At 58.4% G+C, this 22,465-nt stretch overlaps 1 protein-coding gene across 2 annotated transcripts in view; it reads right to left on the reverse strand.

The window, feature by feature from the left end:
* Window positions 1-21,003, reverse strand: part of UQCC1 (ubiquinol-cytochrome c reductase complex assembly factor 1) — a 62,876-nt gene extending 41,873 nt beyond the window's left edge. Inside the window, exons 1-6 of one of the 2 annotated variants that reach the window (XM_068167380.1) lie at window positions 20,939-21,003; window positions 18,765-18,869; window positions 17,736-17,840; window positions 15,332-15,439; window positions 11,400-11,472; window positions 2,654-2,711 (exon numbers count right to left, since the gene is read on the reverse strand). In XM_068167380.1, the coding sequence (XP_068023481.1) occupies window positions 2,654-2,711; window positions 11,400-11,472; window positions 15,332-15,439; window positions 17,736-17,840; window positions 18,765-18,869; window positions 20,939-20,962 (473 nt within the window). In that variant the 5' untranslated portion in view covers window positions 20,963-21,003. Of the gene's footprint in view, window positions 1-2,653; window positions 2,712-11,399; window positions 11,473-15,331; window positions 15,440-17,735; window positions 17,841-18,764; window positions 18,870-20,602; window positions 20,696-20,938 lie in introns of those variants that run through there. The other variant, XM_068167381.1, reaches the window with a different exon arrangement.
* Window positions 21,004-22,465: the final 1,462 nt, after the last annotated feature.

Consider the following 22,465-nt stretch of genomic DNA (forward strand, 5'->3'; position numbering starts at 1 on the left):
AGCTGGGGAGGGGTCTGGGGCACAGCCCTGTGAGGAGAGGCTGAGGGAGCTGGGGTTGCTTAGCCTGCAGAAGAGGAGGCTCAGGGGAGACCTTCTTGCTCTCTGCAACTCCCTGCAGGGAGGTTGGAGCCAGCTGGGGGCTGGGCTCTTCTCCCAGGCAGCCAGCAGCAGAACAAGAGGACACAGTCTCAAGCTGTGCCAGGGGAGGTTGAGGCTGGAGGTGAGGAGAAAGTTCTTCCCAGCAAGAGAGATTGGCCCTGGGGATGTGCTGCCCAGGGAAGTGGTGGGGTCTCCATCCCTGGAGGTGTTCAAGAGGGGACTGGATGTGGCACTTGGAGCCATGGTTTGGTTGTCAGGAGCTTTTGGGTGCCAGCTTGGACTTGATGATCTCTGAGGTCTTTCCCAACCTCATTGATTCTATGCTTCTATGACTTTGTTAAGTGATTATCATTTCAGGGGGCTGCTGATTGATTCCTCCTTCAGTGGAATGAGCTGCTCCACTTTTCAATATGTTGAGGAGAAAGAAGGCTGGAAAGGGGATGGGGAAAAAAAGGAGGCAGGGAGTTAAGAGGCCTGTGCTCAAGTGCAGCTATTTTAGTACAGACTTTCCTTCAGCTGAATTAAGTCTGTGGGCTTCAGCCTGCTGAATGATCTGGCAGTGCAAAAGGCCTGCAGTGCCTGGGGCATCCCTCTGACCTTTCCAAGGATGGAATGCTGGATGGAAACCTGAGGGCTTTGGCTCCTGTTTTCACAGGTGAACAAAAACCCAACCCCTACAAGCCCCAAGCTGCCTTCATGTGGGAGGTGTCAAATATCTGCAGTGCAGCAAAGCAAAGGGAGAGCTGCAGGAAGGAATGGCAGAGGCAGACTCTGGTGACTGCTCCTGAGGAGCAGCAACTTCAACCACCACAGCTCCTCCCAGGCTCAAAGCCTTTTACATCATTTCAAGGACTGAAAGCTTTCCTAAAAACACTCCAGGAGAAGTTTTGTTTTTTTCCACACAGGCTGAGCAAAGCTTTCAGAAAGCTCCTGGCAAAGCTCAGGCTAAGCCTGAGAAACCCTGAGCTGCTGAAGAGGGCAACTTCTGCTGGGCACTGCTTGCTCTTCTGTAGAAAGCTGACCCATGAGGGAGGTGAGAGCCTGGCACAGGTTGCCCAGGGAGGTGGTGGAAGCCTCCTGCCTGGAGGTGTTTGCAGCCAGGCTGGAGGTGGCTGTGAGCAACCTGCTGTGGTGTGAGGTGTCCCTGCCCATGGCAGGGGGTTGGGGCTGGCTGAGCCTTGAGCTCCCTTCCAGCCCTGACAGTTCAAAGAATCATGGAATGGTCTGGGCTGGAAGAGACCTCTGAAGGGTATCCAGTCCAAGCCTCTCAGCAGTGTGCCCAGGGGGCCAAGAAGGCCAAGGGCATCCTGGCCTGCAGCAGGAAGAGTGTGGCCAGCAGGAGCAGGGAGCTCATCCTGCCCTGTGCTCAGCACTGCTCAGGCCACACCTGCAGTCCTGTGTCCAGCTCTGGGCTCCTCAGGTTAAGAAAAGGACATTGACAGACTTGAAGGTGTCCAGAGAAGGGCAACAAAGCTGGGGAGGGGTCTGGGGCACAGCCCTGTGAGGAGAGGCTGAGGGAGCTGGGGTTGCTTAGCCTGGAGAAGAGGAGGCTCAGGGGAGACCTTCTTGCTCTCTGCAACTCCCTGCAGGGAGGTTGGAGCCAGGTGGGGGTTGGGCTCTTCTGCCAGGCAACCAGCACCAGAACAAGAGGACACAGTCTCAAGCTGTGCCAGGGGAGGCTGAGGCTGGAGGTGAGGAGAAAGTTCTTCCCAGAGAGAGTTGTTAGCCACTGGGATGTGCTGCCCAGGGAGGTGGTGGAGTCCCCATCCCTGGAGATGTTCCAGAGGGGATTGGATGTGGCACTTGGTGCCATGGTCTGGTCATGAGGTCTGTGGTGACAGCTTGGACTTGGTGATCTTTGAGGTCTCTTCCTACCTTGATGATTCTGTGATTCAGTCAGCAGGGACTTCCTCCACCAGAGCCCTCTCCAGCCTCACCTGGAATAGCTCCAGGCATGGAGCCTCAACCACCTCCCTGGGCAGCCTGCTGCAGTGTTCCAGCAGCCTCCTGGGGCAGAACTTGTTCCTCACATCCAAGCTCAATCTGCTCTGAGGCCATTGCCCCTGGGCCTGTCCCTGCAGGCCTTTGGGAACAGTTCCTCTGCAGCCTTCTTGTAGCCCCTTCAGGTACCTGAAGGCTACTATTAGGTCTCCCCAAAGCCTTCTCCTCTCCAGGCTGAACACCCCCAGCTCCCTCAGCTTGTGCTCACAGCAGAGCTGCTCCAACCCCCTGAGCATTTTCATGGCTCTCCTCTGGACCCTCTCCATCAGCTCCAGGTCCTTCCTATGTTGAGGGCTGCAGACCTCGATGCAGTGCTCCAGGTGAGGTCTCCCCACAGCAGAGTGGCAGAATCACCTCCCTGGCTCTGCTGGCAAGGCTGCTCTGGATGCAGCCCAGGCTGTGCTTGGCCTTCTGGGCCATGTGCTGTGGTAATCAGCACATGGAACCTATCCCCCTCCTCTCCACACCCCTGGAACCCAGCCTTGCTCACATTCAGCTCCACACAGCTCTAGTGCCTGCAAGCAGTGACATTGCAATTTGACTTTCCACTTACCAGACATGAAGCTGGGCTACTAGAAACCATGAATTCAAAGTATCAGGCATGTGGCACCCTAGGATGGGAGGGCAGAACAAACACAAAACCACAACTGAGCATTAATGCCACCTGCACCATGGGTTGTGCCTAACAGCAATCCACAGCCCCAACACCCAAACACAGCTTAGCAGTTTCCTCTCTGTCCCTAAGCAGTGCACAGATAGATCAGAGCCACTTACCATTCCCTGGGACCCTTGAGCTGGAGAGCAGGCAGCCCCAGGGGACTCACTCAGATGGTACTGACAAGGGGGAGAAGGGGCCCCAGTGGTGTGCCCCAAGGATCAGTGCTGGGCCCCATGCTCTTTAACATCTTCATTGATGATCTGGAGGAGAGCACTGAGTCCACCAGCAGTAGATTTGCTGATGACAGCAAGCTGGGGGCAGGAGTTGATCTGTTAGAGGGTAGAGAGGCTCTGCAGAGGGACCTGGCCAGGCTGGGCAGATGGGCAGAGGCCAAGGGCAGCAGACTGAACACATCCAAGTGCCAGGGGCTGCACTTTGGCCACAGCAACCCCAGGCAGAACTACAGGCTGGGGGCAGAGTGGCTGGAGAGCAGCCAGGCAGAGAGGGACCTGGGGGTACTGATTGACAGTAGCTGAACATGAGCCTGCAGTGTGCCCAGGGGACCAAGAAGGCCAAGGGCATCCTGGCCTGCAGCAGGAAGAGTGTGGCCAGCAGGAGCAGGGAGCTCATCCTGCCCTGTGCTCAGCACTGCTCAGCCCACACCTGCAGTCCTGTGTCCAGCTCTGGGCTCCTCAGGTCAGGAAAGAGGTTGAGCTGCTGGAAGGTGTCCAGAGAAGGGCAACAAAGCTGGGGAGGGGTCTGGGGCACAGCCCTGTGAGGAGAGGCTGAGGGAGCTGGGGTTGCTTAGCCTGCAGAAGAGGAGGCTTAGGGGAGACCTTCTTGCTCTCTGCAACTCCCTGAAGTTGAAGGAGCCAGGTGGGTGTTGGGCTCTTCTCCCAGGCCCCCAGCACAAGAACAAGAGGACACAGTCTCAAGCTGTGCCAGGGGAGGTTGAGGCTGGAGGTGAGGAGAAAGTGCTTCCCAGAGAGAGAGATTGCCCATTGGAATGTGCTGCCCAGGGAGGTGGTGGAGTCCCCATCCCTGGAGGTGTTCAGGAAGAGACTTGACAGGGTGCTTGGTGCCATGGGTTAGTTATTCAGGTGGTGTTGGATGATAGGTTGGACTTGATGATCTTCAAGGTCTCTTCCAACCTGGTCTATTCTCCTCTCCGAACCTCTCCACTCCACTCTATTGTACCTCCACTCTATTCTATACCAAAGTGGAGGACTAAAAGTGTGGGTTGCAGCTTCAGGAGGACTCCAAGCAGCAGACAGGAAGAGGGAGCTATCAGTGGATGCTTTGTGCCATTCTTCTGGCATGATCTTACTGCCCTGAGCACTGTCTCAGTGACTGTGCACAGAAAAGCAGCTGCAGGCTCAGCTGTATTTTGAGACCCTTAGCAGCACAGAGTTGCTTGGGGTGGCAAAGCCCTCTGAGCTCTCCCAGTCCAACATCAACCCAACCCCACCAGGGCCACCAACCCATGGCTCCAGGTGCCATGGCCACAGGCTTCTGGAACCCCTCCAGCCATGGGGACTCCACCACCTCCCTGGGCAGCCTCTGCCAGTCCCTGACCCCTCTTGCACCAAAGAAATTGTTCCTCACCTCCAACCTCAGCCTCCCCTGGCACAGTTTCAGGCCTTTTCCTCTCCTTCTGTCACCTGAGACCAGGGAGGAAAGGCCAATTCCCACCTCACTCAGTTGCAGAGAGCAATGAGGCCTCCCCTCAGCCTCCACACCCAACCCCCCCAGCTCCCTCAGCTGCTGCTCCCCAGCCCTGGTCTGCAGGCCCTGCCCCAGCTTGGTTGCCCTTCCCCAAGGGGATGTAGGCCCTGAACTTCCCACAGTTTTATCCATGGAGGACCACAAAGCAGGCAGCAGAATGGCTGATAGAAACCAACTGCAGTACCACACTGGAGAGCCTCAACTGAGTCATCTTTGTGTGCTGCAGTGGCCTCACAGCTTGCATCCCCAAGCTCTCTCTTTTGGGCCTGCTGCTCTCAGCTGAGTGGGCTCAGCACAGCTCAGAGACTGCCCTGGCTAGCAGCAGAGAAGCCCTGAGCCAGGCAGCCCCCAAGGCAGGAAATGCTACCATGTCCTAGCCCCCAGAGCTGCCACTCCATGGGAGCCAGGTCAGAGCAGCCCCACTGGGGCAGCTGACACTGAGCTGGCATTCCCCCCACAGCAGAACCACTGCCACCAGCAGCCCCAGGAGCACTGAAGAAGGCTCTGTGAAGACCTGGCTCTGATCACACAGGGTTCAGGAGCCCACCAATGCTTTTACACCTGCATGGCTGTGTGGTTTCCAAAGCCAGCCCCTCAGAGAGAAAGCTAACAAGCTCTGCAGAGAGCAGAGCCATGCAGGTCACCTGGAGATCTCAGCACCATGCAACTGGAGCCAGAAGTGCTGGGGGCAGCAAAGCACAAAGCCACCACAAGGTCTACTAGAGTCAGCTCTGGCCCAGGCAGAGCTCAGCTGGGTCCCATTCAACACCATTACTACCCCTGGGGGTCCTAGGCAGTGCAATGCCTCAGCTGGGTGTGCAGCACCCATGGCAGCACAGCCTCAGGCACACCTGCAGCTGCTGCACCACCAAGGGAAGGAGCTCAGAGTTACACAGAATCACCAAGGCTGGAAGAGACCTCACAGATCACCAAGTCCAACCTGGCACCACAGACCCCATGGCTAGACCATGGCACCAAGTGCCACATCCAATCCCCTCTGGAACACCTCCAGGGATGGGGACTCCACCACCTCCCTGGGCAGCACATCCCAATGGCTAACAACTCTCTCAGTGACCAACTTCCTCCTCACCTCCAGCCTGAACCTCCCCTGGCACAGCTTGAGACTGTGTCCTCTTGTTCTGCTGCTGGCTGCCTGGGAGAAGAGCCCAACCCCCACCTGGCTCCAACCTCCCTGCAGGGAGTTGCAGAGAGCAAGAAGGTCTCCCCTGAGCCTCCTCTTCTCCAGGCTAAGCAACCCCAGCTCCCTCAGCCTCTCCTCACAGGGCTGTGCCCCAGACCCCTCCCCAGCTTTCTTGCCCTTCTCTGGACACCTTCCAGCAGCTCAACCTCTTTCCTAACTTGAGGAGCCCAGAGCTGGACACAGGACTGCAGGTGTGGGCTGAGCAGTGCTGAGCACAGGGCAGGATGAGCTCCCTGCTCCTGCTGGCCACACTCTTCCTGCTGCAGGCCAGGATGCCATTGGCCCTCTTGGCCCCCTGGGCACACTGCTGGCTCATGTTCAGCCTACCAACAACCAGCACCCCCAGGTCCCTCTCTGTTTGGCAGCTCTCAGCCACTCTGCCCCCAGCCTGTAGCTCTGCCTGGGGTTGCTGTGGCCAAAGTGCAGCCCCTGGCACTGGGACTTGTTGAATGCCATCCTGTTGGGCTCTGCCCATCTGCCCAGCCTGCCCAGGTCCCTCTGCAGAGCCCTTCTGCCCTCTGACTGACCAACATCTGCCCCCAGCTTGCTGTCAGCTGCACATTTGCTGATTCCTTCCTGCTCCTACAGCCCAGGGACTGAGCTGCAGCCCTGGCTGAAGTGATGCCCACCTTCAGCTGCAAAAGGAGCAGTGCAGAGCATACCCTCCCCCAGCTCCTGACTGGCCTTGTTTGATGAGACTTGGTGAACTGACCTGAAAGCTGAAGACTGCTTCATGCCACTTCCCCCTCCCTTAACCCTGCCCTCCTCACCAGCTACCTAATGCCACAACTGCAGCTCACAGCCTCCCCTGCCTCCTGAGTCACTGCCTCAGCAACACAGAAAGCCAGCAACAGCCTGGGCTGGTGTCTGTCAGTGACCTAAGCAGTTCACCAGAGGACATGCTGCACTCAGAGAATCACACAATTGTTTCAGCTGGAAAAGCTTTCCAAGATCCCAGAGGCCAACATGAGCCCTACCCCAGCAGGGCCACTAAACCCTGGCCCCAAGTGCCATGGCCACACAGCCCTGGAACCCCTCCAGCCATGGGGACTCCACCACCCCCCTGGGCAGCCTCTGCCAGGCCCTCACCACTCTGGCAGTGAAGATATTTTTGACCAGCTCCAACCTCAGCCTCCCCTGGCACAATTCCAGGCCATTCCCTCTCCTTCTAACACCTCAGACTAGAGAGAAGAGCCCAACCCCCAGCTCCCTGCAGCCTCCTCTCAGAGAGCTGTAGAGAGCAGTCAGGTCTGCTCTCAGCCTCCTCTGCTCCACAATACACCAAATGTCCAGTGCAGAACACAGCCAGAGGAAGATGAAGTCAGCCTTTGCCCTCTGCCCACTGCTTCCATGGATTCACAGCTAAAATCTTCACTGAGAAGCAATGGGGAGAAAATGGTGACTCAGAGCCTCACAGAGCTGTCAGGGCTGGAAGGGAGCTCAAGGCTCAGCCAGTTCCAACCCCCTGCCATGGGCAGGGACACCTCACACCACAGCAGGTTGCTCACAGCCACCTCCAGCCTGGCTGCAAACACCTCCAGGCAGGAGGCTTCCACCACCTCCCTGGGCAACCTGTGCCAGGCTCTCACCACCCTGAAACATGAAGGGAAGGTCTCTGCTGTGTGTGGTGTGTCAGAAGTGAGGGCAGCTCTGGGAATTCCCTCTTGAGGTAATTTTATTCAGTATTGTGCTTGAAAATCTGTGCCAGGCACTTATCCAAGGACAGGCCTTGACCTTCCTTTCCATTTTAATCAAGGGCAACATAAGGGCAACAAAGCTGGGGAGGGGTCTGGGGCACAGCCCTGGGAGGAGAGGCTGAGGGAGCTGGGGTTGCTTAGCCTGGAGAAGAGGAGGCTCAGGGGAGACCTCATTGCTCTCTGCAACTCCCTGCAGGGAGGTTGCAGCCAGGTGGGGGTTGGGCTCTTCTCCCAGGCAGCCAGCAGCAGAACAAGAGGACACAGTCTCAAGCTGTGCCAGGGGAGGTTCAGGTTGGATGTTAGGAAGAAATTCTTCCCAGCAAGAGAGATTGGCCCTGGGGATGTGCTGCCCAGGGAGGTGGTGGAGTCCTCATCCCTGGAGGTGTTCTGGAAGATCCTGGATGAGGCCCTTGGTGCCATGGTTTGGTTGATCAGATGGTGCTGGGTGAGTGGTTGGAAGGTCTCAAAGGTCTTTTCCAACCTGGTTAATTCCATTCCATTCCATTCCACCCCACTCCACTCCTATTCCACTCTCTCCTATTCCATCCTCTTCCCATTCCATCCTCTTCCCATTCCATCCTCTTCCCATTCCTATTCCATTCTATTCCATTCCATTCTATTCTATTTCCACCTCTTTGTTTCAGAGGCAAATGGGGGACAGAGAAGATAACTTACCTGAGAAAGCCTGAGCTGGCCCACAGCTGGGGACAGCACAGCTTCTATTTTTTGATCACTAAATGATGAACTCTGCTGCTCAGAGAGTTCTCTCTCACTCCTACAACTGTTCAAACCACATCACAGCTTTGGGAAAACCTTCTGAAAACCACTGGAGAACATCTGCAGCAGCAACATGGTCCTGCAGCTGGGGCAGGGCAATCCCAGGCACTGATCCAGGCTGGGCAGGGACTGGCTGAGAGCAGCCCTGGAGAAAAGTCCTTGGGGGTACTGGGGGAGGAGAAGCTCAGCAGGAGCCAGCAGGGAGCACTTGCAGCCCAGAGAGCCAAGCAGAGCCTGGGCTGCAGCAAGAGAAGTGTGGCCAGCAGGGCCAGGGAGGGGATTCTGCCCCTCTGCTCCACTCTGCTGAGCCCACAGCTGCAGCTCTGGGGCCAGCTCTGCAGCCTCTGTGCCAGGAAGGCTCTGGAGGGGCTGGAAGGTGTCCAGAGCAGGGCCAGGAGGAGGAGCAGAGGGCTGGAGCTGCTCTGCTCTGGAGCCAGCCTGAGAGAGTTGGGGTTGTGCAGGCTGGAGAGGAGAAGGCTCCCAGGAGACCTTCTGGTGGCCTTCCAGGATCTGCAGGGGGCTGCAAGAGAGCTGGGGAGGGACTTTGGAGGGGGTCAGGGAGGGATAGGACTGGGGGGGATGGAGCAGCACTAGAAGTGGGGAGATTGAGCTTGGCTGTGAGGAAGAAGTTGTTGCCCAGGAGGGTGGTGAGAGCCTGGCACAGGCTGCCCAGGGAGGTGGTGGAAGCCTCCTGCCTGGAGGTGTTTGCAGCCAGGCTGGAGGTGGCTGTGAGCAATCTGCTGTGGTGTGAGGTGTCCCTGCCCATGGCAGAGGGTTGGGGCTGGCTGAGCCTTGAGCTCCCTTCCAGCCCTGCCAGCTCTGTGATTCTGCTGCCTCCTGTACCAAGCCTCTCTCTCACCAAGCTCTGCACCAGGTGAAGATGGGAAGGTGTCACCAGCAGGTCTCCCAAGAGCCAGCAGCAGCAGGCCCAACCCATGCTGGGGCACAGGAAAGCTCAGGAGCTGAGGGGATAGGCCAGATCAAGGCTGAACCACACTGACAGAAGAATAAATGAAGCTTAGCTAAGTCTCTGAAGCACATCCTCCCCACCCAGAAGCCAGAACTGATACTCAGAAAAGCAGCAACAGATTTTCAGCTAACAGCTAAAGCTCCTGCATGCATCAGGCAGAGGTTTCCCCTCTCCAAGCCACTGTAATTCCAATCTACTTAATGAAGGGATGTGCTCTCTGCTCCTGTTATACTCTATCTAGTCAAGAGAGGTCTCCTAATAGAATAGAACAGAAAAGAACTGAACAGAATAGACCACACCAGACCACACCTGGTTGGAAGAGACCTTCAAGATCATCAAGTCCAACCTATCATCCAACAGCACCTAATCAACTAACCCATGGCACCAAGCACCCTATAGTCTCCTCCTGAACACCTCCAGGGATGGGGACTCCACCACCTCCCTGGGCAGCACATCCCAATGGCTAACAACTCTCTCTGGGAAGGACTTTCTCCTCACCTCCAGCCTAAACCTCCCTTGGCACAGCTTGAGACTGTGTCCTCTTGTTCTGCTGCTGGCTGCCTGGGAGAAGAGCCCAACCCCCACCTGGCTCCAACCTCCCTGCAGGGAGTTGCAGAGAGCAAGAAGGTCTCCCCTGAGCCTCCTCTTCTCCAGGCTAAGCAACCCCAGCTCCCTCAGCCTCTCCTCACAGGGCTGTGCCCCAGACCCCTCCCCAGCTCTGTTGCCCTTCTCTGGACACCTTCCAGCAGCTCAACCTCTTTCCTAACCTGAGGAGCCCAGACCTGGACACAGGACTGCAGGTGTGGCCTGAGCAGTGCTGAGCACAGGGCAGGATGAGCTCCCTGCTCCTGCTGGCCACACTCTTCCTGCTGCAGGCCAGGATGCCCTTGGCCTTCTTGGCCGCCTGGGCACACTGCTGGCTCATGTTCAGGCAGTTGTCAATCAGCACCCCCAGGTCCCTCTCTGTTTGGCAGCTCTCAGCCACTCTGACCCCAGCCTGTAGCACTGCCTGGGGTTGCTGTGGCCAAAGTGCAGCCCCTGGCACTTGGACTTGTTGAATGCCATCCTGTTGGGCTCTGCCCATCTGCCCAGCCTGGCCAGGTCCCTCTGCAGAGCCCTTCTGCCCTCTGACTGACCAACATCTGCCCCCAGCTTGGTGTCAGCTGCAAATTCACTGCTGACTGACTCAATGCCCTCCTCCAGATCATCACTGAAGATGTTAAAGAGCACAGGGCCCAGCACTGCTCCCTGGGGCACAGCACTGGGGCCTGGCTGCCAGCTGGCTGTGGCACCATTCACCACCACTCTCTGGGCTCAGCCTCCAGCCACTTCCTAACCCAGCTCAGAGTTGCTGCTGGCCAAGCCAGGGGCTGACAGCTTGGCCAGGAGCTTGCTGTGGGGGATGGTGGCAAAGGCCTTGCTGCAGCCCAGGCAGACTCCATCCACAGCCTGCCCCACAGCCACCAGGCAGGATGTTGTCATGGTCAGTAGAGCCGAGAAAGTCTCTTTAAGTTGTAGCCAAACCTGCTCCAGCCAGGAGGGAGAGAGTCAGGCAGGCTCCTGAGATGTCCCTGGCCCTGCATCACAGCACAGAGGTTGTGCACTGGGGAACAGGGAAGGTTCTCACACCTGCAGCCCAGTTACACTGCTCCTTCTCACAGCTCATCTCCCCTCTGCTCTGCCCTGCTGAGGCCTCAGCTGGAATCTTGTGTCCAGCTCTGGGCTCTCAGCTCAGGAAGGACCTCAGGGAACTGCTTGAGAGAGTCCAGCACAGAGCCACAGAGATGCTGCAGGCAGTGGAAGATCTTCCTCAGGAGGAGAGCCTGAGGAAGCTGAGGGCTCTGGAGCCTGGAGAGGAGCAGCCTGAGGGTGAGCTCCTGGCTGGGGCTAAAGCTGTGCAGGGTGATGCCCAGAGGCTGGAGCCAGGCTCTGCTGGGGGATGCCCAATGCCAGCCCCAGGGGCAGGGGTGGAAGCTGAGGCACACAGCAATCTCTGCATTCTTAGTTTACCCTTCAGAGTCCAGGATGTTCTGGGTTTACCTCTTTGACCTTCCTTGCTCTCCATGGCAGTGAGGAAACTGCACCAACCCCAGCCTGCAGAGCCTGCTCCTCAATCCTTACCACCTCAGGGAGTGCTGCAGGGCAGGCAGCTCCCACTTGACCATGCACTGCTCTCCCATTCCTTGGTGTGAGCACACCCCAGGACTGCTCACCAGGCATTCCCTCACCAGGGCAGGGCTTCAAATAGCAGCAACAAGGCCAACTACTTACTGTTAAAAAACTCCTCATAGTCAGTTTTCTCCACACAGCAGGTGTACATCCTCAGAGCTGCCACCTTGATCTTCTGCAGAGACAGAGAAGAGAGCAGGTAAAGCACCCAGCAAGAGAGCAAGGGCAGGGAAATTGAGACCTCCTCCTCTACAGCTCCCTGGCAGGAGGCTAAGTGAGCTGGGGCTTGCTCTCTTCTCCCCAGTCCCAGGTGACAGAAGGAAAGAGAATGGCCTGAAATGGTGCCAGGGGAGGCTGAGGTTGGAGAGAAGGAAAAAAGTCTCCACTGCAAGAGTGGTCAGGGACTGGCAGAGGCTGCCCTGGGAGGTGGTGGAGTCCCCATGCCTGGAGGTGTTCAGGAAGTGTGGACAAGGGCTGCAAGGATGCTGAAGGGACTGCAGCACTGCCTGGGGAGGAGAGGCTGAGAGCCCTGGGGCTGTGCAGTCTGGAGAGAAGGCTGAGAGGGATCTGATCAATGGCTATCAATAGCTGAGGGCTGGGGGGCAGGAGGGAAGGGCCAGGGCCAGGCTCTGCTCACTGTGCCCTGGGACAGGCCAAGGGGCAGTGGATGGAAACTGCAGCACAGGAGGTTCCAGCTCAGCATGAGGAGGAACTTCTTGACTGTGAGGCTCCCAGAGCCCTGGAGCAGGCTGCCCAGAGAGGTTGTGGAGTCTCCTGCTCTGGAGCCTTCCCAGCCCTGTCTGGATGTGTTCCTGTGTGCCCTGTGCTGGATTCTCTGCTCCTGCTCTGGCAGGGGGTTGGACTGGAAGCTCTCCAGAGGTCCCTTCCAAGCCCTGGCATCCTGTGAGCTGTGCCATGGCACTTTGGGACAGGGCTGGGTGCCCATGGTGGTGCTGGGTTGCTGGTTGGCCTGGATGAGCTTTGGAGGTCCCTCCCAGCCCCTAACATTCTCTGATTCTGTGATCTAGAAGGCACCTAGGGTGTGCCTAAGCTTTGGAGAGCACAGTGGCTGAGAGCAAAGGTGTTCCAGGGGAGAGCTGTCAGCCCTTCCCCTTTGCTAACACCAAGGGGAGAAGACTGAACACCCCTGAGGACTCCAGAGGCCACTGCCCTGAGCCAGGAGGCAGCACTCAGCTTGGGCTGGCTTTGGGGAGGTTGTTTCTGCTTTTCATGGCACACCAAAGCAATTATTTGCCTCTCCTCCAGCCAGAGGGAACAGCAAGAGTGCTGCAAGTGCTCTGCCGCTGTGCCAGCACAGGAGCCACTGCCTTCCACCTCCCTCACCCCAGGCTTTTGTCAAAGAACTGAGGCCTGAGCCCCAAGCTTCTTGCAGTGAAATCATTCACACTGCTGGCTGGAGCTGGGAAGGGCTCACTCTGAAAGGAAATGCTGCCTGGGAGCAGAGAGCTCCTCAGTGAGAGCCACTGCCCCAGCCCAGGCAGGGCCTGGCACTAAACACACTGCACAGAAGGGTCCCTGCAAGGCAGCCCTGCAAGCAGCACAGCAGAGAGGGGGAAATTCAATCCTGGAAGTTTCAGGGGGTAGAGGAGGTGGGGGGGAAGGGAGGAGAAACCAGAGAGAAGCAGGGAAATATGAAGAACCTTCCCTGAGATCTGAGAGAGAGAGAGCCCTGGCAGGGCCCACAAGGAACCCAGGCCTCCTGGGGCCTCACCACCAAAGAGCTCCCTCCAGACCCAAGCTCCCCAGCCAACAGCAGGCAGCAAAGAGCAGCAGGGAAGGAGAACTCTGAGTCAGCACACAGGGCTGACAGGAATCTCTGTTTCCACACTGGGGACACAAACACATGGGACACAAACTGCCCCCCCAGGGGGGTTGGCACTGTCTCATTCAAAGCAACTGACCTCTAGACCAGATGGGAACAGAACTGGCCTGAGGGCTGCACCCAGAGAGGGGCTGGCAATGGTCCATGGCCCAGGGGAGGCCAGGGACAAGCAGAGTCCCTCAGGGATCAGTCCTGGGACCAGGCTTGTTCAACATCTCTGTGGGTGCCATGGACAGTGGCATTGAGTGCACCCTCAGCAAGTTTGCTGATGACACCAAGCTGTGTGGTGCAGCAGACAGCTGGAGGGAAGGGATCCAGCCAGAGGGACCTGGAGAGGCTGGAGGGAAGGGATCCAGCCAGAGGGACCTGGACAGGCTGCAGGGAAGGGATCCAGCCAGAGGGACCTGGAAGGACCTCAGAGCTCCTCTGCTCCAACCCCCTGCCATGCCCAGGGACATCTCTCAACAAGACTTGGCTGCCCAAGGCCTCATCCAGCCTGGCCTTGAACACCTCCAGGGAGGAGGCAGCCACAGCCTCCCTGGGCAGCCTGTGCCAGAGTCTCAGCATCATCCTGCTCAAGAACTTCCTCCTAAGATCCAGTCCAACCCTGCTCTCCCTCAGCTTCAAACCATTCTCCCTGGGCCTGGCTCCAGACAGCCTCAGGAGAAGTCTCTCTGCAGCTTTCCTGCAGGATCCTTGCAGGTACTGGCAGCAGCTCTGAGGTCTGGAGTCTTCTCCAGGCTGCACAGCCCCAGCTCCCTCAGCCTGTGCTCACAGCAGAGCTGCTCCAGCCCTTTGTCATCTCTGTGGCCTCCTCTGGACTCTCTCCAGCAGCTCTGTGTCATTATGCTGGGGACACCAGAACTGGAAGCAGTATTTGAGGTGAGGTCTTGGCAGAACATATCTGGGGCAGAATCCCCTCTCTTGCCCTGCTGCCCACGCTCCTCTTGATGCAGCCCAGCAGGCAGCTGTGTGCAGGGCTGCAGGAGGGCACTGCCAGCCTATCTTGAGCTTCTCCTCCATCAACACACCCAAGCCTCTTTCTGCAGAGCTGCTCTCATGCCTGGCTTGTGCTACACATTCCCATCACAATCAGACAAGAGGTTCTGAGAACACACCAAGCAAAGCAAGACTCCCTCCAACAGCTCTGAGCCCTTCTGCTGCTAGGGACACCAGAAGTGGAGGCAGGATTTGAGGTGGGGGCCTCACACCTGAAGACATTCAAGCAGGCTTAAGGCTCCCCAAAGCAAACACACTGCTCCTCCTCATGCCAAGGGTGGCCATGCACAGAGCAAGGGAGGCTGCAGCTGGATGGTGATTCCTGCCATCCCAAAGCAGGAGTGTGGGTGGGCAACAGCCAGAAGTATCACAGAGTCACCAAGGCTTGGAAGAGACCTCAGAGATCATCCAGTCCAAGCTGGCACCACAGACCTCATGGCTAGACCATGGCTCCAAGTGCCACATCCAATCCCCTCCTGAACACCTCCAGGGATGGGGACTCCACCACCTCCCTGGGCAGCACATCCCAATGGTGAATGACTCTCTCAGTGAAGAACTTTCTCCTCACCTCCAGCCTAAACCTCCCCTGGCACAGCTTGAGACTGTGTCCTCTTGTTCTGCTGCTGGCTGCCTGGCAGAAGAGCCCAACCCCCACCTGGCTCCAACCTCCCTGCAGGGAGTTGCAGAGAGCAATGAGGTCTCCCCTGAGCCTCCTCTTCTCCAGGCTAAGCAACCCCAGCTCCCTCAGCCTCTCCTCACAGGGCTGTGCCCCAGACCCCTCCCCAGCTTTCTTGCCCTTCTCTGGACACCTTCCAGCAGCTCAACCTCTTTCCTGACCTGAGGAGCCCAGAGCTGGACACAGGACTGCAGGTGTGGGCTGAGCAGTGCTGAGCACAGGGCAGGATGAGCTCCCTGCTCCTGCTGGCCACACTCTTCCTGCTGCAGGCCAGGATGCCCTTGGCCTTCTCCTCACAGGGCTGTGCCCCAGACCCCTCCCCAGCCTCCTTGCCCTTCTCTGGACACCTTCAGGTGTCTCAGTACTGTGCTGCAGGCAGTGGCATGAGGTGCTGGGTAGGTCTCCACTCAGCACTCTTTCCATCACAAGGACCAAAGGTGGAGGCCTTTTATTTGCATCTTTAGAACTCTGGAAGCATGAAACAACCCCAAGAGGAAGATGAAGTGGAGGCTTTACCCATCTGCTGTACTTCAGGGGGCCTGTGAATCCCAGGGCTTCAATGATCCTGGTGAAAGCACTCACTTTCTCCTCTGAGGGCTGCAAGGAATCCTTTGCAGAGAGAGGCTGTGGAATGGAAATGTCACATCTGTCACCCTCAGCAAGTCAGGGACAAAGCACTCCCAGCACAGAAGCCTCAGCTGGCAGCAGAGCAGCTCAGGAGCTTTGTTTGTAGCAAAAGAAAACCACAGAATCACAGAACTCCCTTCTACAGAGCTCCCAACAGGAGGCTGAGCCTCCTTAGCTCCTGTACAAAGGTGGGCTCAAGGCAGGGATCCTCTCAAGCTCCTGGACAATGAACATGGATGCAGAGGAATCATCTGAGCACTCCTACTGCACACAGAATCATTGTCAGGGCTGGAAGGGAGCTCAAGGCTCAGCCAGTCCCAACCCCCTGCCAGGCACCCAGCCCCAGAAGAAGACGACACAGTCTCAAGCTGTGCAGGAATGACTTAGAATAGAATGGAATTAATAAGGCTGGAAAAGACCTCAGAGATCATCAACCAAGTCCACCCTCTCCCCCAGCACCATCTGATCAACTCAACCATGGCACCAAGGGCCTCAGCCAGGCTCTGCCTAAACACCTCCAGGGATGGGGACTCCACCACCTCCCTGGGCAGCACATCCCCAGGGCCAATCTCTCTTGCTGGGAAGAATTTCTTCCTCACCTCCAGCCTGAACCTCCCCTGGCACAGCTTGAGACTGTGTCCTCTTGTTCTGCTGCTGGGTGCCTGGGAGAAGAGACCAACCCCCACCTGGCTCCAACCTCCCTGCAGGGAGTTGCAAAGAGCAAGAAGGTCTCCCCTGAGCCTCCTCTTCTCCAGGCTAAGCAACCCCAGCTCCCTCAGCCTCTCCTCACAGGGCTGTGCCCCAGACCCCTCCCCAGCTTTCTTGCCCTTCTCTGGACACCTTCAAGTCTCTCAATGTCCTTCTTAAACTGAGGAGCCCAGAACTGGACACAGGACTCCAGGTGTGGCCTGAGCAGTGCTGAGCACAGGGGCAATACATAACCCAGGAGTGCAGCTCAGCCTGGGAGCCACCTGGCTGGAGAGCAGCCCTGTGCAGAGTGACCTGGGGGTCTTGGTGCTCCACATGAGTGAGCACTGTGCTGCTGTGGCACAGGAAGCCAACAGGAAGCTGGGCTGCATCACGAAGGGCAGCACCAGCAGAGGTAAGGAAGTTATCAGACCACCCCAGCCAGCACTGCTCAGCCCCCACCTGCAGCACTGAGTGCAGATTTGCCTCCTCTGTACAAAAGAGATGTGGACAGGCTGGACAGGGTGCAGAGAAGGGCCATGAGAGTGATCAGAGCACTGACAGTGCTCTGCCATGTGAGGAGAGGCTGAGAGCTGGGGTTGTTCAGCCTGGAGAAGGGAAGCTTCTGGGGAGACCTTAGCACCATGGACCACGACATAAAGGTTGGCTGCCAGGAGCATGGAGACTCCCTTGTGACAAGGGGCCCCATGGAAAAGCCAAGGGGTGATGGGAACAAGGTACTGCTGGGGACATTCCCAGGGCACTCCAGAGGGAAATGTTTGCCCCTGAGCACTGCCAGACACTGGAATCCTCTCCCAAGGGCAGCAGTGCAGTGCCCTGCACTGGGCAGGTGGAAGGCTCAGCCTGGCAGGGTGCTGGGCAGCTCAGCTCAGCTCTGCTGTCACCCAGAGAGGTTGGAGGAGGTGATCCTTGGGGTCCCTTCCCAGCTGGCCCTCTGGGATCCTGTGATTCCAAAGCTCTGCAGAGATCTTCCTTCAGCAATTGCAATCAACCCAGAGCTGGGGCAGGCTGCTTGCAGTGCTTCTGTGGGATCAGTTTAACCCTGAGCATGTCCCAGAGGCTGCTTGCATCCCAGAGAGCTGCTGGAGAGCTGCTGGAGGCTTTGGGGAAGGTTGCTGCTCCTCTCTGCAGATCTGCTGAGCAAGGCTCAGAATCCTGCAGTCACAGACTGCCAGATTGCACTGGGCTGGAAGGGATCCTCAGAGCTCATCTTGACCATTGCCTCTCCTTCTGTCCTCTGATCCTAGGGAGCAGAGCCTTGGACAGTTCAAAGGCTCAGCCTGGCAGGGTGCTGGGCAGCTCAGTTCAGCTCTGCTGTCACCCAGAGAGGTTGGAGGAGGTGATCCTTGGGGTCCCTTCCAGGGTTGGAACCTCCACCCTAGAGAACCCAACTGGAGCTGCATCTCCCTTCTCTGACTTCATTTCCTGGCAAGGAGCAGAGCACTTCTGGTGCTCTTGGGGCTCTTGGTTCCACTCTACCAAAACATTTCACACAGAATCCAATCCCCTCCTGCCACTGCTGACAGGAGCTATGTGACCTGGACTTGGGTCACTGCTAGCACAATCACCACATCACACTTCTGACCTTCTTTGTGTTGTAGAAGGATCTGTGTGGCAGTGCAATGGCTCCACTGGCTTCCACCAACCCACCACAGGGTTTGGATGGCTGAAACTTGCTGGCCTTGTGCCTCTAGTGAAAAGGAGAGAAGAAACCATTGCATGAGCATGCACAGGTGAAGGCTTCACTCTTCCCCAGTCACCCTTAGCACAGAGTCACAGAGCTCTCAGGGCTGGAAGGGAGCTCAAGGCTCAGCCAGCCCCAACCCCCTGCCATGGGCAGGGACACCTCACACCACAGCAGGTTGCTCACAGCCACCTCCAGCCTGGCTGCAAACACCTCCAGGCAGGAGGCTTCCACCACCTCCCTGGGCAGCCTGTGCCAGGCTCTCACCACCCTCCTGGGCAACAACTTCTTCCTCACATCCAAGCTCAATCTCCCCACTTCTAGTGCTGCTCCATCCCCCCCAGTCCTATCCCTCCCTGACCCCCTCCAAAGTCCCTCCCCAGCTCTCTTGCAGCCCCCTGCAGCTCCTGGAAGGCCACCAGAAGGTCTCCTGGGAGCCTTCTCCTCTCCAGCCTGCACAACCCCAACTCTCTCAGGCTGGCTCCAGAGCAGAGCAGCTCCAGCCCTCTGCTCCTCCTCCTGGCCCTGCTCTGGACACCTTCCAGCCCCTCCAGAGCCTTCCTGGCACAGAGGCTGCAGAGCTGGCCCCAGAGCTGCAGCTGTGGGCTCAGCAGAGTGGAGCAGAGGGGCAGAATCCCCTCCCTGGCCCTGCTGGCCACACTTCTCTTGCTGCAGCCCAGGCTCTGCTTGGCTCTCTGGGCTGCAAGTGCTCCCTGCTGGCTCCTGCTGAGCTTCTCCTTCCCCAGCACCTTCAAGCCCCTTCTTTGGACACCTTCCAGCCCCTCCAGATCCTTCTTGGCACAGAGGCTCCACAACTGGCCCCAGAGCTCCAGCTGGGGTGTTCTGGAAGCCTCTTTCTTTCCAAGCCATGACTTTTCCTTCCTAGTTGATGCCATTTTTCATACCCTTGACCACACTCTGATATCCTACCTGGAAGACACCATACAGCATCCTCCTACACTGGCCTTGGGCTGTGGCTGCCTGCAACAACCCACTGCATGCTGTTATCCACTGAGTTACTCCAGTCTGGCAGCTCTGGAACAGAAGAGACCAGCCATGAAGAAAAGGACACAAACACTCTGAAGCAGTTGAAGCATTTTCCTTGCCCAAGTTTCAGTTGTTTCTACAACACCCCCCCCAGGTTAAGCTCCCAGCTTGTGCTCAGCAGCAGGATCAATCCTGACTTGAGAAAAATCAGCTGCACAAGTTTGATGGCAGAAACAGATCAGAAGGGAGTGGTGAGCTGCCTGCAGCATCAAACTACACCACCACCACATCCAGGTAACTCCAAAGGCTTAAGAAGCATTCATCTGACTGAGGGATCTCTACAAAGCCTTCAGCCAGCTCCCAGTTTTGCCTTACTTTCCTCAGGCACTGCTGAGAGGTTTAGAATTTCAGACTCATTTATGGTCCCAAGAAACCTCACAGCTCACAGGATGCTGGGGGTTGGAAGGGACCTCTGGAGAGCTTCCAGTCCAAGCCCCTGCCAGAGCAGGAGCAGAGAATCCAGCACAGGTCACATAGGAACACATCCAGACAGGGCTGGGAAAGCTCCAGAGCAGGAGACTCCACAACCTCTCTGGGCAGCCTGCTCCAGGCCTCTGGGAGCCTCACTGTCAGGAAGTTCCTCCTCATGCTGAGCTGGAACCTCCTGTGCTGCAGCTTCCATCCCTTGCCTCTTGTTCTGGTGCTGGGTGCCTGGGAGAAGAGCCCAACCCCCACCTGGCTACAACCTCCCTGCAGGGAGTTGCAGAGAGCAAGAAGGTCTCCCCTGAGCCTCCTCTTCTCCAGGCTAAGCAACCCCAGCTCCCTCAGCCTCTCCTCACAGGGCTGTGCCCCAGACCCCTCCCCAGCCTTGTTGCCCTTCTCTGGACACCTTCCAGCAGCTCAACCTCTTTCCTAACCTGAGGAGCCCAGAGCTGGACACAGGACTGCAGGTGTGGCCTGAGCAGTGCTGAGCACAGGGCAGGATGAGCTCCCTGCTCCTGCTGGCCACACTCTTCCTGCTGCAGGCCAGGATGCCCTTGGCCTTCTTGGCCCCCTGGGCATACTACTGGCTCATGTTCAGCTCCTGTCAACTCCCTCTGCCATGGGCAGGGACACCTCACACTACAGCAGGTTGCTCACAGCCACATCCAGCCTGGCTGCAAACACCTCCAGGCATGACTCACTGCTTCTCTACCACCCACCCTGCTCCCTCCTGCCTGGCTTCCCCCTCCCTCCTTGCCAGTGACTGCCCCTTGGATGCACTAAAACTGCAGGAAGCTTTTTCTGTTGCCACAGTTCTGCTGCTCAGGCTTTTGAAGTATAGAGGCCAGGAAACAAAATGCATGCTGGTGGAGGCAGAGATAGGCAACAGAGCAGGGAAGAGCATGGAGGAGGAACAGGAGGAGGGAGGAGGAACTTAAGGTCACTGATATCAGTTGCTGTCAGGCAGGTTGACACTTGCTGCTTTCACCTTGAGGGCTGAAAGGACAGGGCTCACCATGCTTGAGCAAACCACACCCTGAGACAGCAGTTCAACGAGCCAGGTGGATCGGTTTGGTAGGTGGGCATCGCCCTCACCCTGAAGGTCTTCACTCCTGGCAAGCCTGTCCCCAGTCCCCCGTGACCTTGTGCTGTGATTGAATCCCACCCAGACACAAACTTAGCTTTCCTTTCCCAGACTATATGCAAAACGCATCGCTGTGCTGCGAGGACTTTAAAGGCCAGGAGAAAGCAAACCCAGAATTGCACAAACGCAGGAGAATGGAGCTGCCCAAACCTACCTACGGCTCTCCCCACGCCAAAGGGCACACAGCCTGCGCCCAGCGAGCACCAGGCGGACCATTTCCCAGGCCCCCATGAGGGGTACTGAGCCTTGCATAACTCTTACGTAACCACAAGCTCCGGAGGAGAAGCTCGAACCTGCTCCTCCACCAGAGACCACTGCCGGAGGAGGGAGACACGGGGAGGCGGCACAGCCCCAACCCCTCGCGGAACCCCGCGGCTTCACAAACGCCGGGGGCGCGCCCTGGCCGCACACGCCGCTCGCTCGCTCGCTCCCTCGGGGTCGCGCCGCCCCGGGCTGGGGGAAGAAAGCGACCCCGGCCGCCGCCACTCACCACGGCTCGCCCCAGCGCCGCCATGGATCCCCGGCGCCACTTCCGGCGGCGCCGTCACTTCCGGCCGACGGCTGCGCATGCGCGGGGGCGGGGCGGGGCGTTGGGGCGCGCGGCAGGCGGGCGCGGGGTGCCGGGCTGGCGGGCGGCGCGGCGCTGGGCGGGGCGGGGCGTATGGAAAGGCGGGAAAGGGCGGGAGGAGCCTCGGGCTGGGCGGAGCTTCAGGCTGGGCGGGGCGTGTAGCAAGGGCGGGCAGGAGCCTGGGGCCGGGCAGGAGCCTGGGGCCGGGCAGGAGCCTGGGGCCGGGCAGGAGCCTGGGGCCGGGCAGGAGCCTGGGGCCGGGCAGGAGCCTGGGGCCGGGCAGGAGCCTGGGGCCGGGCAGGAGCCTGGGGCCGGGCAGGAGCCTGGGGCCGGGCAGGAGCCTGGGGCCGGGCAGGAGCCTGGGGCCGGGCAGGAGCCTGGGGCCGGGCAGGAGCCTGGGGCCGGGCAGGAGCCTGGGGCCGGGCAGGAGCCTGGGGCCGGGCAGGAGCCTGGGGCCGGGCAGGAGCCTGGGGCCGGGCAGGAGCCTGGGGCCGGGCAGGAGCCTGGGGCCGGGCAGGAGCCTGGGGCCGGGCAGGAGCCTGGGGCCGGGCAGGAGCCTGGGGCCGGGCAGGAGCCTGGGGCCGGGCAGGAGCCGTGGCTCGGAAGGGGGAAAGCTGCAAATCTGTGCCTGCGCCGCCGTCAGTCCTCTCCTCTGGAAACGAGGCGGCCGCTGTGATGTGCTGCTTGGCAGCCTGGCCCACTTCTGGGCCCCTCAGTTTAGGAAAGAGGTTGAGCTGCTGGAAGGTGTCCAGAGAAGGGCAACAAAGCTGGGGAGGGGTCTGGGGCACAGCCCTGGGAGGTGGTGGAGTCCCCACCCCTGGAGGTGTTCAAGAAAGGCTTGGATGTGGCACTTGGAGCCATGGCTTAGCAGTCAGGAGGTGCTGGGTGCCAGCTTGGACTTGATGATCTTTGAGGTCTTTTCCAACCTTATTGATTCTGTGATTCTCTGAATTAACCAGGTTGGAAAAGTCCTTTGATATCATCAGGTCCAGCCTCTCACCCAGCACCTTCTGATCAACTCAACCACGGCACCAAGGGCCTCAGCCAGGCTCTGCCTGAACACCTCCAGGGATGGGGACTCCACCACCTCCCTGGGCAGTACATTGCAACTGCTAACAACTCTCTCTGGGAAGAACTTTCTCCTCACCTCCAGCCTCAACCTCCCCTGGCACAGCTTGAGACTGTGTCCTCTTGTTCTGGTTGCCTGGGAGAAGAGCCCAACCCCCACCTGGCTCCAACCTCCCTGCAGGGAGTTGCAGAGAGCAAGAAGGTCTCCCCTGAGCCTCCTCTTCTGCAGGCTAAGCAACCCCAGCTCCCTCAGCCTCTCCTCACAGGGCTGTGCCCCAGACCCCTCCCCAGCTTTGTTGCCCTTCTCTGGACACCTTCCAGCAGCTCAACCTCTTTCCTAACCTGAGGAGCCCAGAGCTGGACACAGGACTGCAGGTGTGG

Source organism: Melanerpes formicivorus, unplaced genomic scaffold, assembly GCF_026170545.1.
Source record: "Melanerpes formicivorus ecotype bairdi unplaced genomic scaffold, bMelFor1.0.p_v2 SCAF_116, whole genome shotgun sequence".
In the NCBI taxonomy this organism is placed as follows: Eukaryota; Metazoa; Chordata; class Aves; order Piciformes; family Picidae; genus Melanerpes; species Melanerpes formicivorus.